The sequence below is a fragment of the Varanus komodoensis genome, unplaced genomic scaffold, assembly GCF_004798865.1.
Source record: "Varanus komodoensis strain SLA01 unplaced genomic scaffold, ASM479886v1 scaffold57, whole genome shotgun sequence".
NCBI classification, from domain to species: Eukaryota; Metazoa; Chordata; class Lepidosauria; order Squamata; family Varanidae; genus Varanus; species Varanus komodoensis.
Window position 1 is genome coordinate 2,556,623 of NW_025336182.1, and position 16,835 is coordinate 2,573,457.

The window sequence follows — 16,835 nt, forward strand, 5'->3', positions numbered from 1 at the left end:
ATGCCTATCCTGTCCTTGAACACCCGCACTGTTGGGGCCTCAACCACCAACCAAGGAATCCCATTCCATACCCCAGGGGTCCTAACTGTCAGGAAGGACTTCCTGGCAGCCACCCTAAATCTTGGTTCCCTGAGCTTGGCTGCATCGGAACCTGTCCTGCCCTCCACTGCAGGGGAAAAATGGTCATGACCCGCCTCTGCGTGGCAGCCCCTCACGTACCTGGAAGTTGCTAACAGATCCCCTCGGAGTCTCCTCTTCTCCAGGCTGGAGAGGCCTGGCTCCCTCAGTCTTGGATGGCTCCGAGTCTGCCTCCTTCGGGCAAAAGGTGGATTCCTTCCTTAAAGTCCTCTCCCCTTTCCTGGAGTACCATAAGTAGCTGTTCCACCTCCACCCAACACGGAATTCATTCCCCGAAGGCACAGCCTTCCAAGCATCAGCACCACCCTCCGTAAGAAAGACGGGGAGGCCGGACTGGGCAGGAAATGAACTGCCGCACCGTCAGCACTGCGACTGGAGGACTGGCCTGTGGCCAGCCTGGGCTGGGGTGGCGGGTCGGTCAGCAGAGGGGTCCCCATTCCAAATCCTGTTCTGGGAACAGCTCCTGTCCCACGGGGATTCAGGTGAGCCCGAGGTGATGAGGGGGAGGGGAGACTCCACGCAGGTAATGCTCAGAGCCAGCATGAAAAGCAGCCCCTCTTGCGAGGCAGGAGCCACTTTTGAAAGTGTCGCAGGATCCTGGCTCTTGCTTCCACCCCGAAGCATCCTCCAGGACACCTGCTCTGCAGCAGGGCAGGGGGAATCGGCCCGGATTGCTCAGGAGGAAGCAGGGCCGGCTCTCTCCATCCGCAGCCCCTTGTGAAGCCCGCAAGGGCCTGTGCAGAACACGCATCAAGCCCCGGGATGCACAGGGGCATGCCAGTCCGCACAATCCTCAGAGCGTGCGCACATGCAAGCCGGGCCCCAAAGCAGGCAGATGCATCCCCCAAGCACACAAGCCCCAAAGTGCGCACAGGCGGCACACGGACCCCAGAGAACACGTGCTCTCTTGAGGAGAGCATTCACAGGACGCAGCAGACAATCCTATCGTGGTTTGTAGCTTTTTACCATGATCCGCCCAACCTGGTTTCTGCTGTATTGTGGTCTCCACCTTCCGTATGCACTGTGGCCAAGTATCGCATCAACCACCGTGCGGCAAATTGAATCCCGCAGTGCGTCACTCCTTGCCTGTGCTGCCTGCCTGTTCCAGGTGGGTCCACACACAGGGGCTGGGGGGCTGGGGGGGGGCTCCTGCAGTCGCCACTCTTTCCCGAGGACTCCACGGTAGCTGCATACCAGAAATGTGCGAACCGTGATCCTGGGTTCAGACAACACAGCAAGCCGCAATGGCAGGGAGAAACCATGGAGCGAACCATTGTTTCAAGAGACCAAACTTGCCATGGTGAAATACCATGAGGGGGTTCAGACAACACAACCCACTCATGGTATTTCGCCCTGAACCAGCAGCGGTATAAGGTCCCCACACTGGTTGTGTTTTCTGAACAGAGCCAGTGAGCGATTCAGAGAGATTTGCGCCCGTTTGAAGAATAACTCGACCTCTCTTCTTGCAGCACATGGTTCAGAATTGTTTCATTGCTACACTGGTGCCCTGTGGTTTGTGGGGCTGTCAACAGCTGCCCTACTGGAATTGCGGGAGGAAAGGCCTGCCCCCGCCCCCCCCCCCCGCCCCGCAGCCCCGCCCGGGTCCTCCGAGGACCCCACGAACCCAGCCCGACCACAGACGGGGCTGCTTGGAGGGGCGCACCATCGACGGGCGCTGGGGAGAGAGGAGGGGGCATTTGCCACACCCAGGACCGCTGTGGCAACTCGGAGGACAGACACTCATCCTGCCAGCCTCAGCGCCACGTGCCCGAGGAAAGCTCCTAAGCGGCAGGGTTGATCCGCAGCAGCACACCGGGTCTTGCAGCTTCCCCCGCCCTCAGAAGCAGGCCCCCTTTGCATCGCACGGCGATCCCACACTGATGGGATATCCTGATGCTCTGCATGAGCTCCACCGCCAGGCAGGGTGGAGAGCAGCTCAGAGGAACAAGTCCTCCCCTGCTTGCAGTCTGCCGAGCCGCGGCACACAAGGCAGAGGCGTGTGGAGGGAAGAGGAAACAGGCGCCGCTTTTGCGGGCTGCCGGGCTGCCCTCCTTTCGCCCTCCGTTCAGCCCGCTGGGACGGCGGTGGCTGCTGGTACCTCTTCCCTGTGTGCGGATGGTGCCACATCGGCCACATACGGGTCAGCACTTATGGGAGACAAGCGTGAGGGGTTAATCTCTGTGAGGGGTTCTGGAAACCGGCACCGCAGGGTCCAAGGTCAATCGATGGAGCTGGGCCACGGGAGCAGCACGTCAGTCCACGGTTCCTCTCTGGCCACTGCAGTCCGGACGAGGCCCCGGCAGTCCTGGGATGGGCACCCGCCTCATTTTATTGATGCATTTATTAAAACTTTTGCCTACAACTTTTGCATAACAACAGCAAAATAAGATAACAATAGAAAAGTAGCACAGCATCTAATAAATATGAAACCACAGATGAAGACAATTAGCAATTAAAATAGTGGAGAATAAGCAAGCGTTGGCGCCAGGCGAACCCCTCTGGGGAGCGTGTTCCACAGTCGGGGAGCCACCACAGAGAAGGCCCTCCCCGGATGGCCACCCTCCAAACCTCCTTCAGGAAGGGCCCTCGGAGCAGGGCCCCCGCCTCAGAGCTCAGGGGGTGGGAGGGCACACAGGGAAGGAGGCACTTCCTCCCCGACCCTCATTCTTTCGGGTGGTGTCCTGGCTTCTCTGCAGTTCTCCCCCATGTGAAAAGTCTGGACAGTGCCCTGGGAGGCTTTGGGGTTGCAGGAAAAGCCAGGGAGCATACACCAGGATTTGGGCTTCATGCAGCCCTGGAGCACCCCCAAAACTGGGCCCTTGTGAAGCTGGAGATGCCAGAAACTGAATGGAGAGCATTGTTCTATTGCTGAGCTGTGATTTTCCCATACAAAGCAAGCAAGATTCTAGTTCTCATGGTTCTGAAAAAAGACTGTTTTTGCTAGCATATAGAAAGCTACAAGTCCTGTGCTGATGGATCTTTCTAGGACCTCCAGCACCCATTTCCTGCATATTCAGCTGGAGGTGCTGCTTAGGCTGAAGCTCTCATTTTTGTCGGCCACACAACTCCTGTAGTCACGGAGCTACAACTCAAGATGGCCACCCATGTTGCGACTTGGGCTCTGCAGACATGACTGGACTTCCAGCCTTGCCCATCAGCCACGCTTGCTGGGACTCACAGGAACTGGGCTCCAGCCACGTCTGGAAAACTGCAGGTCATGTGCTTACAGGGCAGCTAAGGAGACCTGATCAACAACCTGACATCACTGGAGTAGTGACCTTCACGCCAACCACCTTTGGACCCCGTGTACCGGATGTGCCGAATTATCGTGGGGTGAACCCACCTGGCTGCCTCCCCGATCACCTGAGGTTTTCCTTGGCCCTTGCAGTGTTTGTCAAGGGGGTCCGATTGAATGATGACCTTTAGCCAAGGCGGTGCCAACAAAACCCAGGTGAATCGCCCCATTCAGAATGGCCCTTGCTTGTTAATTGTTTAAAACCAACTTGAAAGAATAACACTGCTGTTGACTTGATGAGCTTGTCCTTGCCTTTTCAAGCGCGCTCGATTCCCTCCGGCTTTTGCATTTCTTTCTCTGGTTGGCCTTCAAGGAGACGCTGTGCAGGGCGGCTTTACGGGGAGCAGCCCTGGGCAAGGGCTCGGAAAGGCAACGGTTTTTACTCACCGCTCAAGGGAGCTGCAGCAAGGAAGAAAGACTTAACAAACGTGGGGCTGGTTTGCACATAACCACAACCCAAAAGAGGGGCTGCTGATGGGTTGTGATGAATCATGGGTTGTTCTTAAGTACTAACCTTGCACTATGTTTCCCTTTGGGTTGTGAACTGTGAACCACCAGGAAGCAAAGCCACGGTCTGCTGGAGGGCTGTGTCTTCTGCAGCGCTCCTGGTGAACATCTCCAAACTCCACCACAATGCAGGGCTTAAACAAACACCCTTGATTCAACAACTCGCTCTTCGCCCTTAGACCCCCATTCAGACATAATGCTGGCACCTAGTGGCAATGTGTGGGTTAATTAACCCACGGATTGCAGGGGTGTAACTTGCACACATGCTGCGTCCAGTTGCGTGGAACTGCTTATAGATCCATGGTTGTCTGCGACACCCAAAGGTACATGGGCTTGTTTGTGGGTTAAACAACCCTGAATGAACCCAAGAACAAACTGAGGCTCAACTGGGCGGGGGGGGGGTTGGCCCCCGAACAAACACAAATGCCTCTGTTTAACTTTCAGAGAAGCAACCAGTGAACACTGCATTTGGAGGTCACTGCAAGAGGACAGCCGGTGTGGTGTAGTGGTTACGACCACAGGATTGGGACTCAGCTGCTCCGGCCTCTGGTCCCCTCTCAAGCACAGGGAGTCTGGGCCAAGCATGGACTCTCAGCCCGGCCTAACTGACAGGGCTCCTGCTGTGGGGATAAGAGCGGGAATGATGTAAGCCGCTTTGAATTTGCTGCAAGACAAAAGGCAGGGCATAAATCCAATCAAAATTGAAATTTGGAGGGGGTTCCTGGGTGTCTCCAGAGGGTCCTGGCCTGCTGTGCCTGGAATGTTCCGGTGATGCACATCTTCTGACCTGGCTGCCATGTGCACAAGCTTGAAGGAGGAGGAGAAGCTCTCCTGGCCCGTGGGCGGAGCCACCTGGGGGCGGGGCTGGTCCTTACTATATCCACAGGTATTCTGCGCTCACCTGCACAGACTCTGCCTCTCTGGCCTGTCCTTGCCACGATGCCACGCTCCTGGGTGTGTTGGTGGCTGCTGCTCGGAGGGGCGCTGCTTCTGGGGCAGCCGGGGAGTGGGGCGGAGGAGGGGTCATTCGGGTCCCATAAGGAGAACTCAGAAGAGCTGGAGGAAAGGGCACGAGAAAGGAAAAGCAGATTGGAGACTGCAATGTCATATGAGCTGGGACACCTGCGCCGGCTTGCCATGGACTACTTCAGTGAGCAGAGATCGGGTGCTCTATACAAAGAGTACGTGGGTGCCACTGTGAAAATCCAGGTAAGGTCGAAGCGATCCCTAGGGAGCGCCAGGGAGGTGGGACCCTCGCTCAGAGGACAGGTGTCCTTCCGAACACACCACTCAACCTCAGCCGTTGCTTTTCCAGGCGTCCTTTTGGGGATGGGGGTCAGGGTCCCCCAAGCCTTACCCATCTTCCCATCGTCCCAGCGGCCGGCCTTCGGTGGCTTTCTGGCTCTGGTGCGGCTGGTCACCTCTCGGAAGAGCAGAAATGCCCGGGATGCGTCTCCGTCAGCAGGAGCTGCCTGAGGCCAGAATAGGCTGGCATCTCTGCAGATCTGGCCCCCTCCGTTGGCCCTCCCAGCAGCTCCGCACTCCGGCACCGGGGGCAAAAGCCCCGAGGGACACAGCGCTCCCGCCGGCAGGCATCGCTCTTGCGTCCTGCGGGAAAAGGGGCACGAGCCGGGCACTCCCGCAGCCGCCCATCCGGAGCCCCTGGGCGGGGCGAGTCCGTCCTCCGCTGCCCCGTTCGGGACTTCGAGCACCAGGTGCAGTGCTCACGATGGCCACGCTCCACGGCAGGGCGGGGTGGTCGTGCGGCAGTGGCTGTTGCTGCCAGGCGGGGGCCCCCGGGGGCCCCGAGCCGAGATGGGGAGCCGTGGCAAGCAGCCCAGGCCGCTCACCCGGCAGCAAGCCGGGGGCCTCCCGGGCTCCTCCTGGCCAGCGGCTCGTTCACGTGGCTGGTTCAGACAACGCGGGAATCCCGTGTCCACCGCAGCCCGTGCGCAATCCCTGCGAATGGGGGGCCGTGTGGCGTGGCCCATGGAGTCCGGGGGGCTCGACCAGGAACCGTCCCCCTTCGGCGGACTAGAGGCGGGTTCCGAGAAATAATTGAATGGCAGGGGATGGGGGGCCTGAAATGTAACGGGGCCCCGGAGTTGCAAAAGGTAGGTGGGGAGGCAGAACCGCTCACGTGGACCCTCGTCACTGGGCCGGTCGGGCGCCCCCTTCTCCACCCGGTGCCTGCCAGCCCCCCTTGTGACTGCAGGGCACCAGGTCCGGAACAGCCACTGCAGTCTTCAGGTGAGTTTTCTTTGTGGCCCGGGAAAGGCACTCTGCAGGTGCTCAGACACCCTTTCTCACAACTCAGTCACTCAGCCTCATCCGAGTCTTCACCGTAACCTTGAAAGCAAATTTGGGAGCTGGCGTCGGGGCGCGGGGGGGGGGGGGGGGCCGCAAAATCCCCCGCCCCGGGGGGGGGCCCCGGGTTTGGGGGGGGGGGGGGGGGGGGGGGGGGGGGGGGGGGGGGGGGTGAGCCGCCAGTGCTTGAAACTCCTCCTGTTCTTTGCTCCCAGAAAACTGTTGGGGTGATGACAACGTTAGACCTGTTTCTGGCGAAGACCAACTGCACCAAGGAGGAGGGGCTTCGTTCCGACCCTTACTTTCACTTCATGGACGATATGGACGAGGAACCCAGAAACTGTGTGCTCCCACCTGAATCCGAGCAGGAGGTGAGAGACCAGCCGGTTCTGCCTGGGTGTGCGTGGCGGCAGTGCGTGGGGGGGGGACTCTCCCCAAAGCTCTTGCAGGTGGCCCCCCCCCCAGGCTCTTTCCCGCTGAGAGGCAGGGGCTGCAACCGGGGGTGGGGGGAGTTGTCGGGGGCCCTTTATGGGCTGACCTGTTCCGAATGGGGCTGGCGTGCCAGAATCCTCCTCTCTGGGGGGAGTGGGGGAACTTGGGGTAGCTTTTTCTGGGGCACCCGGTGTGGACGGGAGAGGCCTCCCGTTTCCCCAACAGTGCGGCCCTGGACTCCCTAACCCAGGGGTCCTCAGACTTTTTCACCCAGCGGCCAGTTGAAAGGTGCCGCTGAGGCATGCGGGCCGGAGGAGTGCTGCCGGTGGTGCGCACGTGCCGGGCCAGGGGTGGCGCGCACGGCGAGGTGAGGGCGGGCATGCACCGTGAGTTGGGCGCACGAGGCAGCGGCTCCCTTGCTCGGAGGTCGTTTTCCGAGCGAACGAACTGCGCGCGGGGCGAGGCGGGCGGCAGCGATGCCGCGCCTGTGTGTGGGCACGTGCGCAGTGGGTCCGCGTGGGCATAGCATGCCAGATCCAGCCCCCGGGCAGCGGTTTGAGGACCCCTGCCCTAACCTGTTGGCTTCTTTGCTCTTTCAGAAAAAGAAATGCACATTCCTCCTTTTTAACCATTATATCACTGGAAATTCTGTGATCGATGTTTTCTGTGAGCCGCTGATAATTTTCCATGAGCAACCCACTGAGGATGGTGAAGAGGCTGCCTGGTCTATGAATGCCAATAGTGAAGAGGCTGCCTCGTCTATGAATGCCAATAGTGAAGAGGCTGCCTCGTCTATGAATGCCAATAGTGAAGAGGCTGCCTCGTCTATGAATGCCGATGGCTAAGCTGGGGTGGGGAAGCCCGCCTTGGCTGGCCCCCTTTCCTCCACGGCCTCAATGCAACTGCCCAGACAGAGCCCTGCCGGGCCAGCGGCTGAGTCCTGCCGCAGCTTGGCGTCCCTTTCCCTTGGTTCTGATAGAGGTGAATAAAATTAATTTGCAAAGCTATGTCTATGCTGTTTAAAAGCAATGAGTCCAGCTTCTCTGTCCCCACCACAAAGCCCCGTTGTAACCATGGGAGCAGCCAAACGAAACCCACACCGTGCAGACAAACCCTCGTCGCTGTGAGCCTTCCACTCTGGGGCCGCACGGCCTGGCGCATGGTGGGCAACCGTCTTTTGGAGGGCTTGCAGACGCCACGGTTTGCTGACAAGGAACAGACTCATTAGAAAAAGCCAATGTGTCCAGAATGGACCCTATCGTTGAGGCTTGATTCCCAGTTTTTCAACCTGTCAAGCTCTGCATGCATTGGACTACAGCTCCCATCAGCCTGCATGGCAGCCCTCACACTTAGCAAATGTCAAAGATGAATGCATGCCATTGTTAATAATGTACAAGATTCCAGTTTGTTTCAGTGGGACTGGCTTCCGAAACACATTTATCTTCCTGTTTAGCCAAACACAGGATAAAATTAGCAGCTAGAATGGATCCTCACATTTTCTTTTCCACCCAAACAGCCACTGATATTTTACTGAGATGTTTCATTCTAGAATCAGAATCACAGAATAGTAGAGTTGGAAGGGTCCGCTAAGTCCAGCTGCAGGACTCCCAGTTAAACCATCCCTGTCCAGTTGCATCTTGAATGGCCAAGCAAGGAAAAAAGAAAAAAAAAGGAAAAAAATACAATAAAGCCTCAGATGGTCTGGACGCTTGGTCTTTCCCACGAGCCCGAGTTTTATTCCCTCTTCTCAAATTGAGATTCCGGGATTTCCGACAAGGCAAACCCACGGCCCTGCCAGCCCAGCCCAGGGGAACGGAGCTGCGTGGGATTTGTGGGGAAGCGTTTCCAAAACGGGGCTTCCTAGAACGGACTCGCAGGAGCCGTCTGCGCTTCGGCACCGGCCATTCGTGTTGGTGACCAGCGACAAGCTGCGGAGAGCCAATTCAGTTTCCAGCTGTGAAATCTGGCTGCTGAAAAGCCTGAAGCTGGACAAAGGTCCCCAGCTTTTTATTTTTATTTTTGTACTGACTGCCCCACCCCCAAGTTCTTTGCTGTAATTGACAACAATGCAATGTAATGAATGCATTGCGCATGCCTTCAAGAGCTCTGGAATGCATCTAGGCAGAGAGGAATGACCCACATAAAAGGGAGGTGTGGCAGGCCCCTTGCCCAGGTCAAATGTTAGGGGCAGGAATGAGCACGCGCCCGAGACAGGCACCCATGCGGCCGGGCGGCACCCGAACCCTCGTCTCTGGCCTGAAAGCAGGGAAGACCCTCTTCTGTGCTTCCTACTCCCTGCCTGGGGGGTGGGCACCCAGTGTAAGCCACCGGCCCCTTCCGCCCCGCCGTGCTCAGCTCTTCCCATCTCACCTGTTGACCAGCTGCCCCTGCAGGGAGCTCAGTTCCAACGGCAGCAACAGCAGCGGCCAAAAACGCCGGACCTTTCCGTCACATCTGGACCTCACTCAGCCTTTTTGCCCAATATCATACAGACCTTGGTGCACAGATGAGGAAATCCAAGTCGCGGGTGCCAGCAAATGTCGACACACGCCGGGCAGGAGGGCAGCTTGGATTGTTGAAGGATGAAGCTGAGGGTGCTGGAACAGCTTGCGTTCAGACATGCTGTGCATACCTCTATGAATTTAGCCGGAGCAAAAGGAATTTTAAAAACCTGCAGATATTTTTTAAAACCATTGCCCAGATTTTGATATGCAGGCAACCTCTCTGAGCACCCGAGATGGTGCTCTCTTTTAGCTAAGGACAAGCTGATCCTGGAAGTACACAGGAGCCCCCCGGGCCAAGGTGGGCTTCCGTTACTCTGAGTTTCTCTCTCTCTCTCCCACCACCCCTATTTGGACCTCTCTTCATCCCAAACTTGGAGAATTTCTCCAATATTAATGTTGGCTTTGATGATATTTTCACAGGCATTTTTGTGCCAGTTTCCCCTGTGAGATGCAGATTTGTGTCTATTTTCCCCCACTGAGGGGGTGGATATGAAAAAGATCACAGCTGCTGCGGGCAGATTTGGGGGTCCTCTTGGAAGCTGGAAGGCGGGGGAAGCATCGGCTCCTGTGGCACGGATCTGAAGCTACTGGCACTAATGCACACTTGCTGGTCTTGCACTGTTCACATATTCTATTTCATCTAATTTTATGTATAATACATGTTTTTCATTGAAGTCTGATGAGCATTAATTGTGCTTTGACAGAGTGTCCCAAGAACCAACCAATGTATTGAATGTGATTCTGAGGAATGGGGGGGCTAGGCCGGTACAGATCACTGCCATGACACCATGCGTTTTTTAATGAACAGCCCTGGTTGGAGCAGTCCCCATCTTTTCGTGTTTGGCCGGGCTGTTTTTAGCAGCTGCGATTTCCCAAGAGCAGGTGAATGGTCTTGCGGGCACATTATTTCAGGAACCGTATGAGGTGGACCATTATTTTTAATCTTGGTGCCCCGCCTAGTGGCGACTGGGGGGATGGCAGCACTGCTCTGAAGCCTTCACAGACCAGAAGCCACGCACACCTGGGATCCCTTGCACCCGGGGCCCCGTGGGCCTGGAGCCCCCAAGTAGCTGCAACATCAGTCGCATGTGCAAAATGACCCTTTGGAACGGGGGGCACGGGAGGAGACTGCACGAGCTGGAAACGGGTTGGGTTTTTTTACAGTTCTGGCATTGCAGATGTACCCAAATGTACAAAAACAAGAAAAACCATCAAAAAATGTGCATTTCCTCCCATTGGCTAAAGCCTGAAAACATGTCTGGGGAGATCTGCGCATTTGTACAAAGTGCTCTTCCCAGCATGGACACAAGTGGCAGGCATGCCGTGAGCGGAGCCGGCTGGAGCCGGGGGTCAGACTAGATGCCCCGGGAGACCCCTCCTGACTCGCTCTGTTTCTAAGTCTGGGAAACAGACCAATCTGATTCCGCTCCTGAGTGGGTGATGGAAAGAGAGACTCCAAAATGTGGGCAGAACAGCGTGAGCATGGCCGGGACACCGGGGGGGGGGGCGGGGGACTGTCTGAGTAGAACCTCTCAGGGACTTGTGCCCAGGGTTGCCAGGTGACCTACTGAATCGAGGTCAGCCTTCTATTTAAAGGCGTTCTTTGCCGGATGAATAGCCTCGTTCGGGTCTGGTCTGGTCCAAGCGATTGCAAGAAGAGGGGCTGCCCCATAAGCACCTGGGAAGCATCCCGGCCAACTGCAGTTCCCCGGCCAGGAGAGGCAGGGCCTCCTGGAAGCACGCTCACACGCTCGAGATTTGCCCTGGCGTGGATCCATCGGCTTATGCAAAAGCAGTGCTGGCGGGTGCCAGATGCTCTGGCGGAGCACCCCCTCTTTTGTGGCCAGACGCAGCACGCCCCCATGCTGGCACATGGGGGGGCGCACTTGTGCTGCTGTGTGTGGGGCTGGCCCACCAGCCAGAGAGAGGCGTTGGTACTGCACGCTCTGTGGCTCAAACAGCCGAGAGATGCGCCAGTTGGACCTGAGCCAAGAGCTGATGGGCTGGAAAGCAGGAGGGGTGTCTATCGGGGGGGGCACCGGGCTGCCCTCCCCCCGCTTTTCTGTCAGGCACCCCTTTTTGTACATATTTGGCTTCTGAAATGAAAGAGGAGCGCTCTCCGGGTTATTTTTAGCTTCACCTGTTGCACGCCAGCCAGCTAAATGAGAATCGGATGACAGGAAGCCCAAGGCTTCAAAAATAGATAGATTTTAATGCCAAACGTTTGTGGATTAACAAAGCCAACATTCAGGCAGCTCACAAGCTGCGGACACGATTAACAGTGGAAGGAGCGGCGGGGAGCACTGGGCTGACACGGAAGGCGAGCGCGGGGTAAGAAGGGGACGCCTCCAGGCCACGGAATCGGCCCCTCTCCGCGCACTTCCGCTCTGCTCAGAACGGTGCCCCGTCTCCGGCCTCAGCAGGACCTCCTCGCTGCCGGCGTGTCAGACACTGCGGTGCAAAACGGGGGGACCCCAGACTTGCATTATGTAGAAACCTGACTTCCCCACCCCACCGATTACAGTTCGGCCCCATTATAGTTCAGCCTTCGGACAGGAGAAGCATTTGCGTGCGATGGAGGGCGGGTGCTGCTGGTTCCATTCCGGGCTGCAAAGGGGCGTCTTCCCCAGAGCAGCGGAAACGGCAGTTTAGTCCGTCCACATCGGTCTCCTTCGATGGCTCCAGATTCCCAGTTTTCCTCCCGGAGCCTTTCAGTGCACGGGAATCAATGCGTTGCCAAGATTTCCAGGTTATCTGAGGATATGCGGCAACAATCGCGGCGCTCGGTGCGTCCTCCGGCCGCCGGCGCTCCACCAAGCGGCCTGCTCGTTGCTCCTGCTCCGCCCCGGAGCGCCCCTGCCCGCCGCCGCCGCCCGCCGGGGACGCGCCCTGCGCTTCACAGCGGCCTCTGGAGCGCCGCGCAGGCGGCGGCGAGCAGCAGCGGGAGCGGGGGCGGCGGCGGGCCGGGCGCGGCGGGCCGGGCGGCGCTCCTCGGGAAGACGTGCAGCTTCGCGGCGTCCGGGTGGAAGGCGCGGGCGTCCTCCAGCGCGCCGCGCGCGGCCAGCGTGAAGTTGGCGTCCCCGGAGGTGGCCACGTCGAAGACGCACGCCTGGAAGTAGGCGTCCTCCACGGGCAGCGCCTCCTTGCACAGCCGCCGGGCGCGCTCCGCCGCGGCGCCGGCGCCGCCGTCGCGGCAGCAGCAGCCCTCGCGCGGGAGGCGCTGGCTGGGCGGGCAGCCCCCCACGCACAGCTGCAGGTCCTGCTCCTCCGTGAAGGAGCGGACCACGTCCCGCGCCGCGCGGATGGCGAAGGACAGCTGCGGCCCCGCCTGGCGCACCGCGATGGTGGCGCCGATGTAGGCGGCCCGGATCTCCACGTGCTGCCCGGGCGTGCGCTCGCGGATGCTCAGGCTGCTGCCCCCGGCGCGCTCCCCGCCGTTGACCGAGCCGTCCTCGAACGCCGCCGGCAGACTGTCCACCGCGGCCCGGTAGACCTTCTGGTCGATGCAGTCCTCCATGTTCTTAAAGATGATGGTGAGCTGCGGGGAGAGGTGCCGTGAGAGCGCCGCGCCAGGCCGGGCCGCGCCTCCGCCCGCCCGTGACCCTGGGCTGCTCGCAAGGCCTGTTCCCAGGCGCCCGTCCAGCAGGGGGCAGCAGTGGCTTTGGGGCAGTTTCTCTCCCGGCCACTGCCAGAGCGGAGGACAAGCCGCCGTGCACCACGACGCCCGGAGGCCCCCCGGGGCTTTTGCCACAGCGCTGCCGGCGGGGACGGTGCTGCCGCTGGGCGGGGAAGGCCGCAGCTGCCGGGAGACGGCTGCGAGGATTTGGAAGCGGGGCTTGGCACAAGCCGGCCCGGTGCTTCCCTGGCCGCCCGCCCGGCCCCGGAGCCGCCCACTCGGGGCGAGGGAGCCCGCGGCGAGGCCTGCCTCACCTGGCTGGTGACCGTAGCCCTGGAGCCTTTCGCCACGGGCTGACTTGTGGCCTGGGCGAAGAGGTAGGTGTTGTCCAGAAGTGGCCAGGCGCCCTCCACGCCGCAGGTGTAGAACTCGTCGCTGAAGGTCCTCACGTGCGGGTCCCCGAACGTGGCGCAGTGCTGGTAGGTGGGCGGCCGGCCGTGCCTGCGGGAGAAGCTCTTCTCGTAGTCGCAGGTGTCCAGGGACGCGGTGCCCTGGCGGTTCGGGGCGGGCACGGGGGGCTGTGGCGGCGCGGTGGGCCCCTCCCGGGAGCAGTTGTTCTGGATCATGAGGTCCTCGATGCCGTGGACGGCGGAGTGGTAGGCCAGGTCCCCGCGGCAGGTGCGGGCCGTCCGGCGGGTGCAGCGCGAGTAGGCGCGCAGGACGTCGCAGTAGGCCGCGCTCCTGTGCGGGCCCTGCAGGTTGAGCGTGGAGGCCACATAGGCGGAGTTGCAGCGCAGGATCTTGCAGTGGGAGAGCGCTGTGTGGCGGAAGCAGAGCGCCCCTGCGGGTGAGGGAGGGCAGCACGTCCTGGCGGGATCCCCGGGATCCCCACCCCGCCCTCCGAAGCCCTCCAAAGCCCTGCCCCGCGGCCCTTTTCTTGGCGAGGAGGCTGGCCGGGGGGCTGAACTGGCCCGCTCCCACATCCTTGCCCCGGGAGATCCAACTCGCAAGCCACATCCTTGCTTCTGTGCAGGAAAGGCGCCTAGGTACCAAAGCATCGGGTCGTGCTTGTTTCTCCTTTCCTGAACTTGCACTAATCTGTAGGAGACTTTGCCTTTGGGGTAAGACGCGCTCTTCCTAGCAGATAATGCAGGAATGCGTGACTCACACGACCGACCGACCCCGGACTCCAGGGAGGCGTCCCTGGGCCATGGGAACGGCGGGGAGGGGGGAGCTTGGGACGCCGCGTCTCGTCTCTTTGCAGGGTGGCTCCCTTCACAAGGGCCGTGCCCCGTGTCCTTCCTGCTGGCTTTCAAGTTAGGCGCTCACCCCCTTGACTGCACCCCGTGAAGTGGAAAAGTCGCCTGCAGCCCACGCGGTCCAGTTTTTGCGGACGACGGAGCACCTGCTGGCTGCTGGGGGTTTGCAAAGCGTTCTGGCCTGATCCAGCGCCCGCACAGGAGGACTCGCGCCCAAGAGGGACCCGCCACAAAACGTTGCCGTGTGCAGCGCCGCAGGGTCCCCTGCCGGCCTTCCCTTTCTCCTTCAGGCCACGCTCCATGGCCTCTGAGCACACGGATTCCTTCTTTCTGCTCCCCCTAAGGATTTTTTCGGGGGGGGGCGAGGGAGGGGGTACTTCTGCAAATCTTGGGACTCACTCTTAGGCGTGGATGGTGCAGTTTTGGCTGCATAAGCAGAACCCTTGGAAATCTGAATTTATATAAATATATGGTAGTATGGTAGCAACTGTTACGAAAAGGGAAAGCCACAGCGTTCTCCACAGGCGTTCTCCGTACTCCAGGAGATACCAAGGCAAGCCCCCGCGTCCCGTCGCTTCTTCTGGGTCTGCTCGCCCTCCTCCCTCCCTCCCGCTCAGCGTTCCTTTCCCTCATTTCCTTGCGTATTGCTTCTGTCCTGGATTGTCAGCCTGCTGGCCAGGCCTGCCTGTTCTGCTGCCCTGGGGAGCCTTTTGAAGCTGAGCAGCAGGACAAAAATGCCCGAGAAACCCACATTCCACTTGCGGCACACATTCCGGTGCTTTGCTTGGGCTCGGGGAGCTGCAGGAGTAAGTCAGCTTCCCAGGGTCTTACCGTGCCTACAGGACAGGAGAAGGAAGAGTGTTTTGAGGAGGAGGTCGGTGCTGGCGGAGCGACGTGGCCTCGTGCGGAGGGGCCCCTTCCCCATGCCAGTCCATCCAGAGCCTCTGGACACTGCTCAGCCGAGCCGCTCCCCGCCTCCTTTCTCGTGCACCGGTGTTCTGCGGGGGGAATGCACAGGAGACGAGGTGCCACCACACAGAGCCATTCGAGTGCCCCTGTCTGCCCCAGGCTGGCCGCCCCCACGCAGCCGATCTCCTCCTGCAGCCCCCGGACTTTGGAACGCTGCTCCAAATGCCACTCTGGCGTCGGTTGTTTCCGGAACAAGGGAAGCTCCCAGCCTTCGAAGAGGGTGGGTGGGTTCCTGTTCTCAGCGCCAGTGCCCCTCGCCATAAAGGGGTGCTGGAAGAAGGCCGGCAGGAATCTGCGCTGTGCTGGCGGACCGCTGCTTGCCGGAAGGAGCCACAGAGCGGTTCGCCTGCACAGCCCAGGTTCCCGCCGGCCTTCTTTCACCACATGTCTGCAGCGCCAGCCCCTGCCGTCACCAAGTCGTGGAACATCACCAACTTCCCGAGGTCTCCCGGCTCGCCTCACCTCTTCCCCTCAGGATGCCCAACTGATCCCAAAGGAGCCACCGGAGCATTTCTGTGCTTGTCCCAGAATACCGTTTCCTGCCCCTCTCGGGAGTCCCGCCGCTCTCCCTGGTTTCCGAAGTGATGCATGTCCCGGTTGTCCCAGCTTTTAACCACGGGGCCTTCACTTGCATCGGTAAACAATGGGGAAAACCTTGGCCCGGCTTCCTGGCTGGCAGCTAATGATCAACTAATGGGTCCCTGCGCAAGAGCGGCTCTGGGCTAGCAAGTCCACAATGACACGGCTGATTTCGGGGCTGGCCGAAGATGGAGCGACGCCAGAAAGGAAGGGGGCTGCCTTTCGCCGCCTCACATCGGGCCAGGCGTTCGATCCAGTGAGGCCGGTTTTGTGCGCACGGCCACTGCTTTCCAAGCCCTTCCGAGAAGCTGCGAACCGAACGCAGGGCTTTCCCCAGGCAAGCAAGTGCTTTGCCCCGGGGCTCCAGCCTCCCCTCCCTGCTTTCCCGGCCGGGTCCCGAAATCGCGGCAGCGGTGGCTTTTCCCTGCAAGCCTCTCCCACGCAACCGGCACTCAAGAAGCCCACTCTCTTCCCTTGCGTCTGTTCCTAATACCGCAGCCACGAGGCTCCCCTCAAGCCACCGCGCCCATTCAGCTCTCCCTTGGCGGCCTCTGGTGAGAAAGCTCCCATGTCCAGCGCTGGGGTCTTTTTCTGAGAGCGCGCCCCCGGTCACACTGGCCTGTTTGGGTCTCATCCTGACCTTTTGTAGAGGGAAACCCCATGGGTTTGGATCTGAGCCCGGGAGGCAGGCGGACTTCCCCGGGGTTTGGGCAAGCGTGTGAGGCAGAGAGGCCCAGAGGCACAAGCCAAAACGGGTGTTGCAGGACCCGCGGCAGCGTTTCAGCCCTGCACAGACTCCATCCCTCGGCTGGCCTGCACAGCCCAGGTGAGGCAGTTCCCCAAGAGCCCGGCCCCAGGGCCAGGCGGAGGCCCCGGGCTGCTTTTGCCTCGGCCACCCCGCTGCCGAGCTGCACACACCTGTCCGTGGTATGTTGGGAAGAGGAACTGGAGGGGAAGGGCCGGGCAGCTCCGCAGCCCTGCCACGGCTCTGGCCCCAACCCCAAACCCCTCCTTGGCTTCATCTCGGCCCATGCCTTTTCTGTAAAGGTGAGGTGACCGGTGAAAATGCAAGTGCCTCTGAGCATATGCAGAGTATCTTCTCTCACTGCGTCTTGTCTTGGCATTCTTGGAAGGAAGGCACAAACTGCTCTCGGTCAGGCAGCTGCTTGTGCTCCCTGCATCTCTCTTTCGAAAATAAAATGCAGGATATGATTTTTAGTAGAAACGAT

General features: G+C 59.9%; 1 protein-coding gene across 1 annotated transcript; it reads right to left on the reverse strand.

The window, feature by feature from the left end:
* Positions 1-12,079: 12,079 nt before the first annotated feature.
* On the reverse strand, positions 12,080-14,983 carry HJV (hemojuvelin BMP co-receptor). Its single transcript, XM_044449058.1, has 3 exons — positions 14,890-14,983; positions 13,114-13,616; positions 12,080-12,721 (listed from the first exon to the last, which is right to left on the reverse strand). The coding sequence occupies exons 1-3, from the start codon at positions 14,981-14,983 to the stop codon at positions 12,080-12,082; spliced, it is 1,239 nt and encodes a 412-aa protein (XP_044304993.1).
* Between the last annotated feature and the right edge of the window lie 1,852 nt (positions 14,984-16,835).

What these genes read in the sequence shown, in the direction of transcription:
- HJV (XM_044449058.1), bottom strand. Translation starts at nt 14,983, where the DNA reads ATGGGGAAGGGGCCCCTCCGCACGAGGCCACGTCGCTCCGCCAGCACC. An exon ending in TCTCCTGTCCTGTAGGCACG is followed by an intron (nt 13,617 to 14,889) that starts GTAAGACCCTGG and finishes TCCGCCACACAG; the next exon opens with CGCTCTCCCACTGCAAGATC. An exon ending in GGGCTACGGTCACCAGCCAG is followed by an intron (nt 12,722 to 13,113) that starts GTGAGGCAGGCC and finishes CTCTCCCCGCAG; the next exon opens with CTCACCATCATCTTTAAGAA.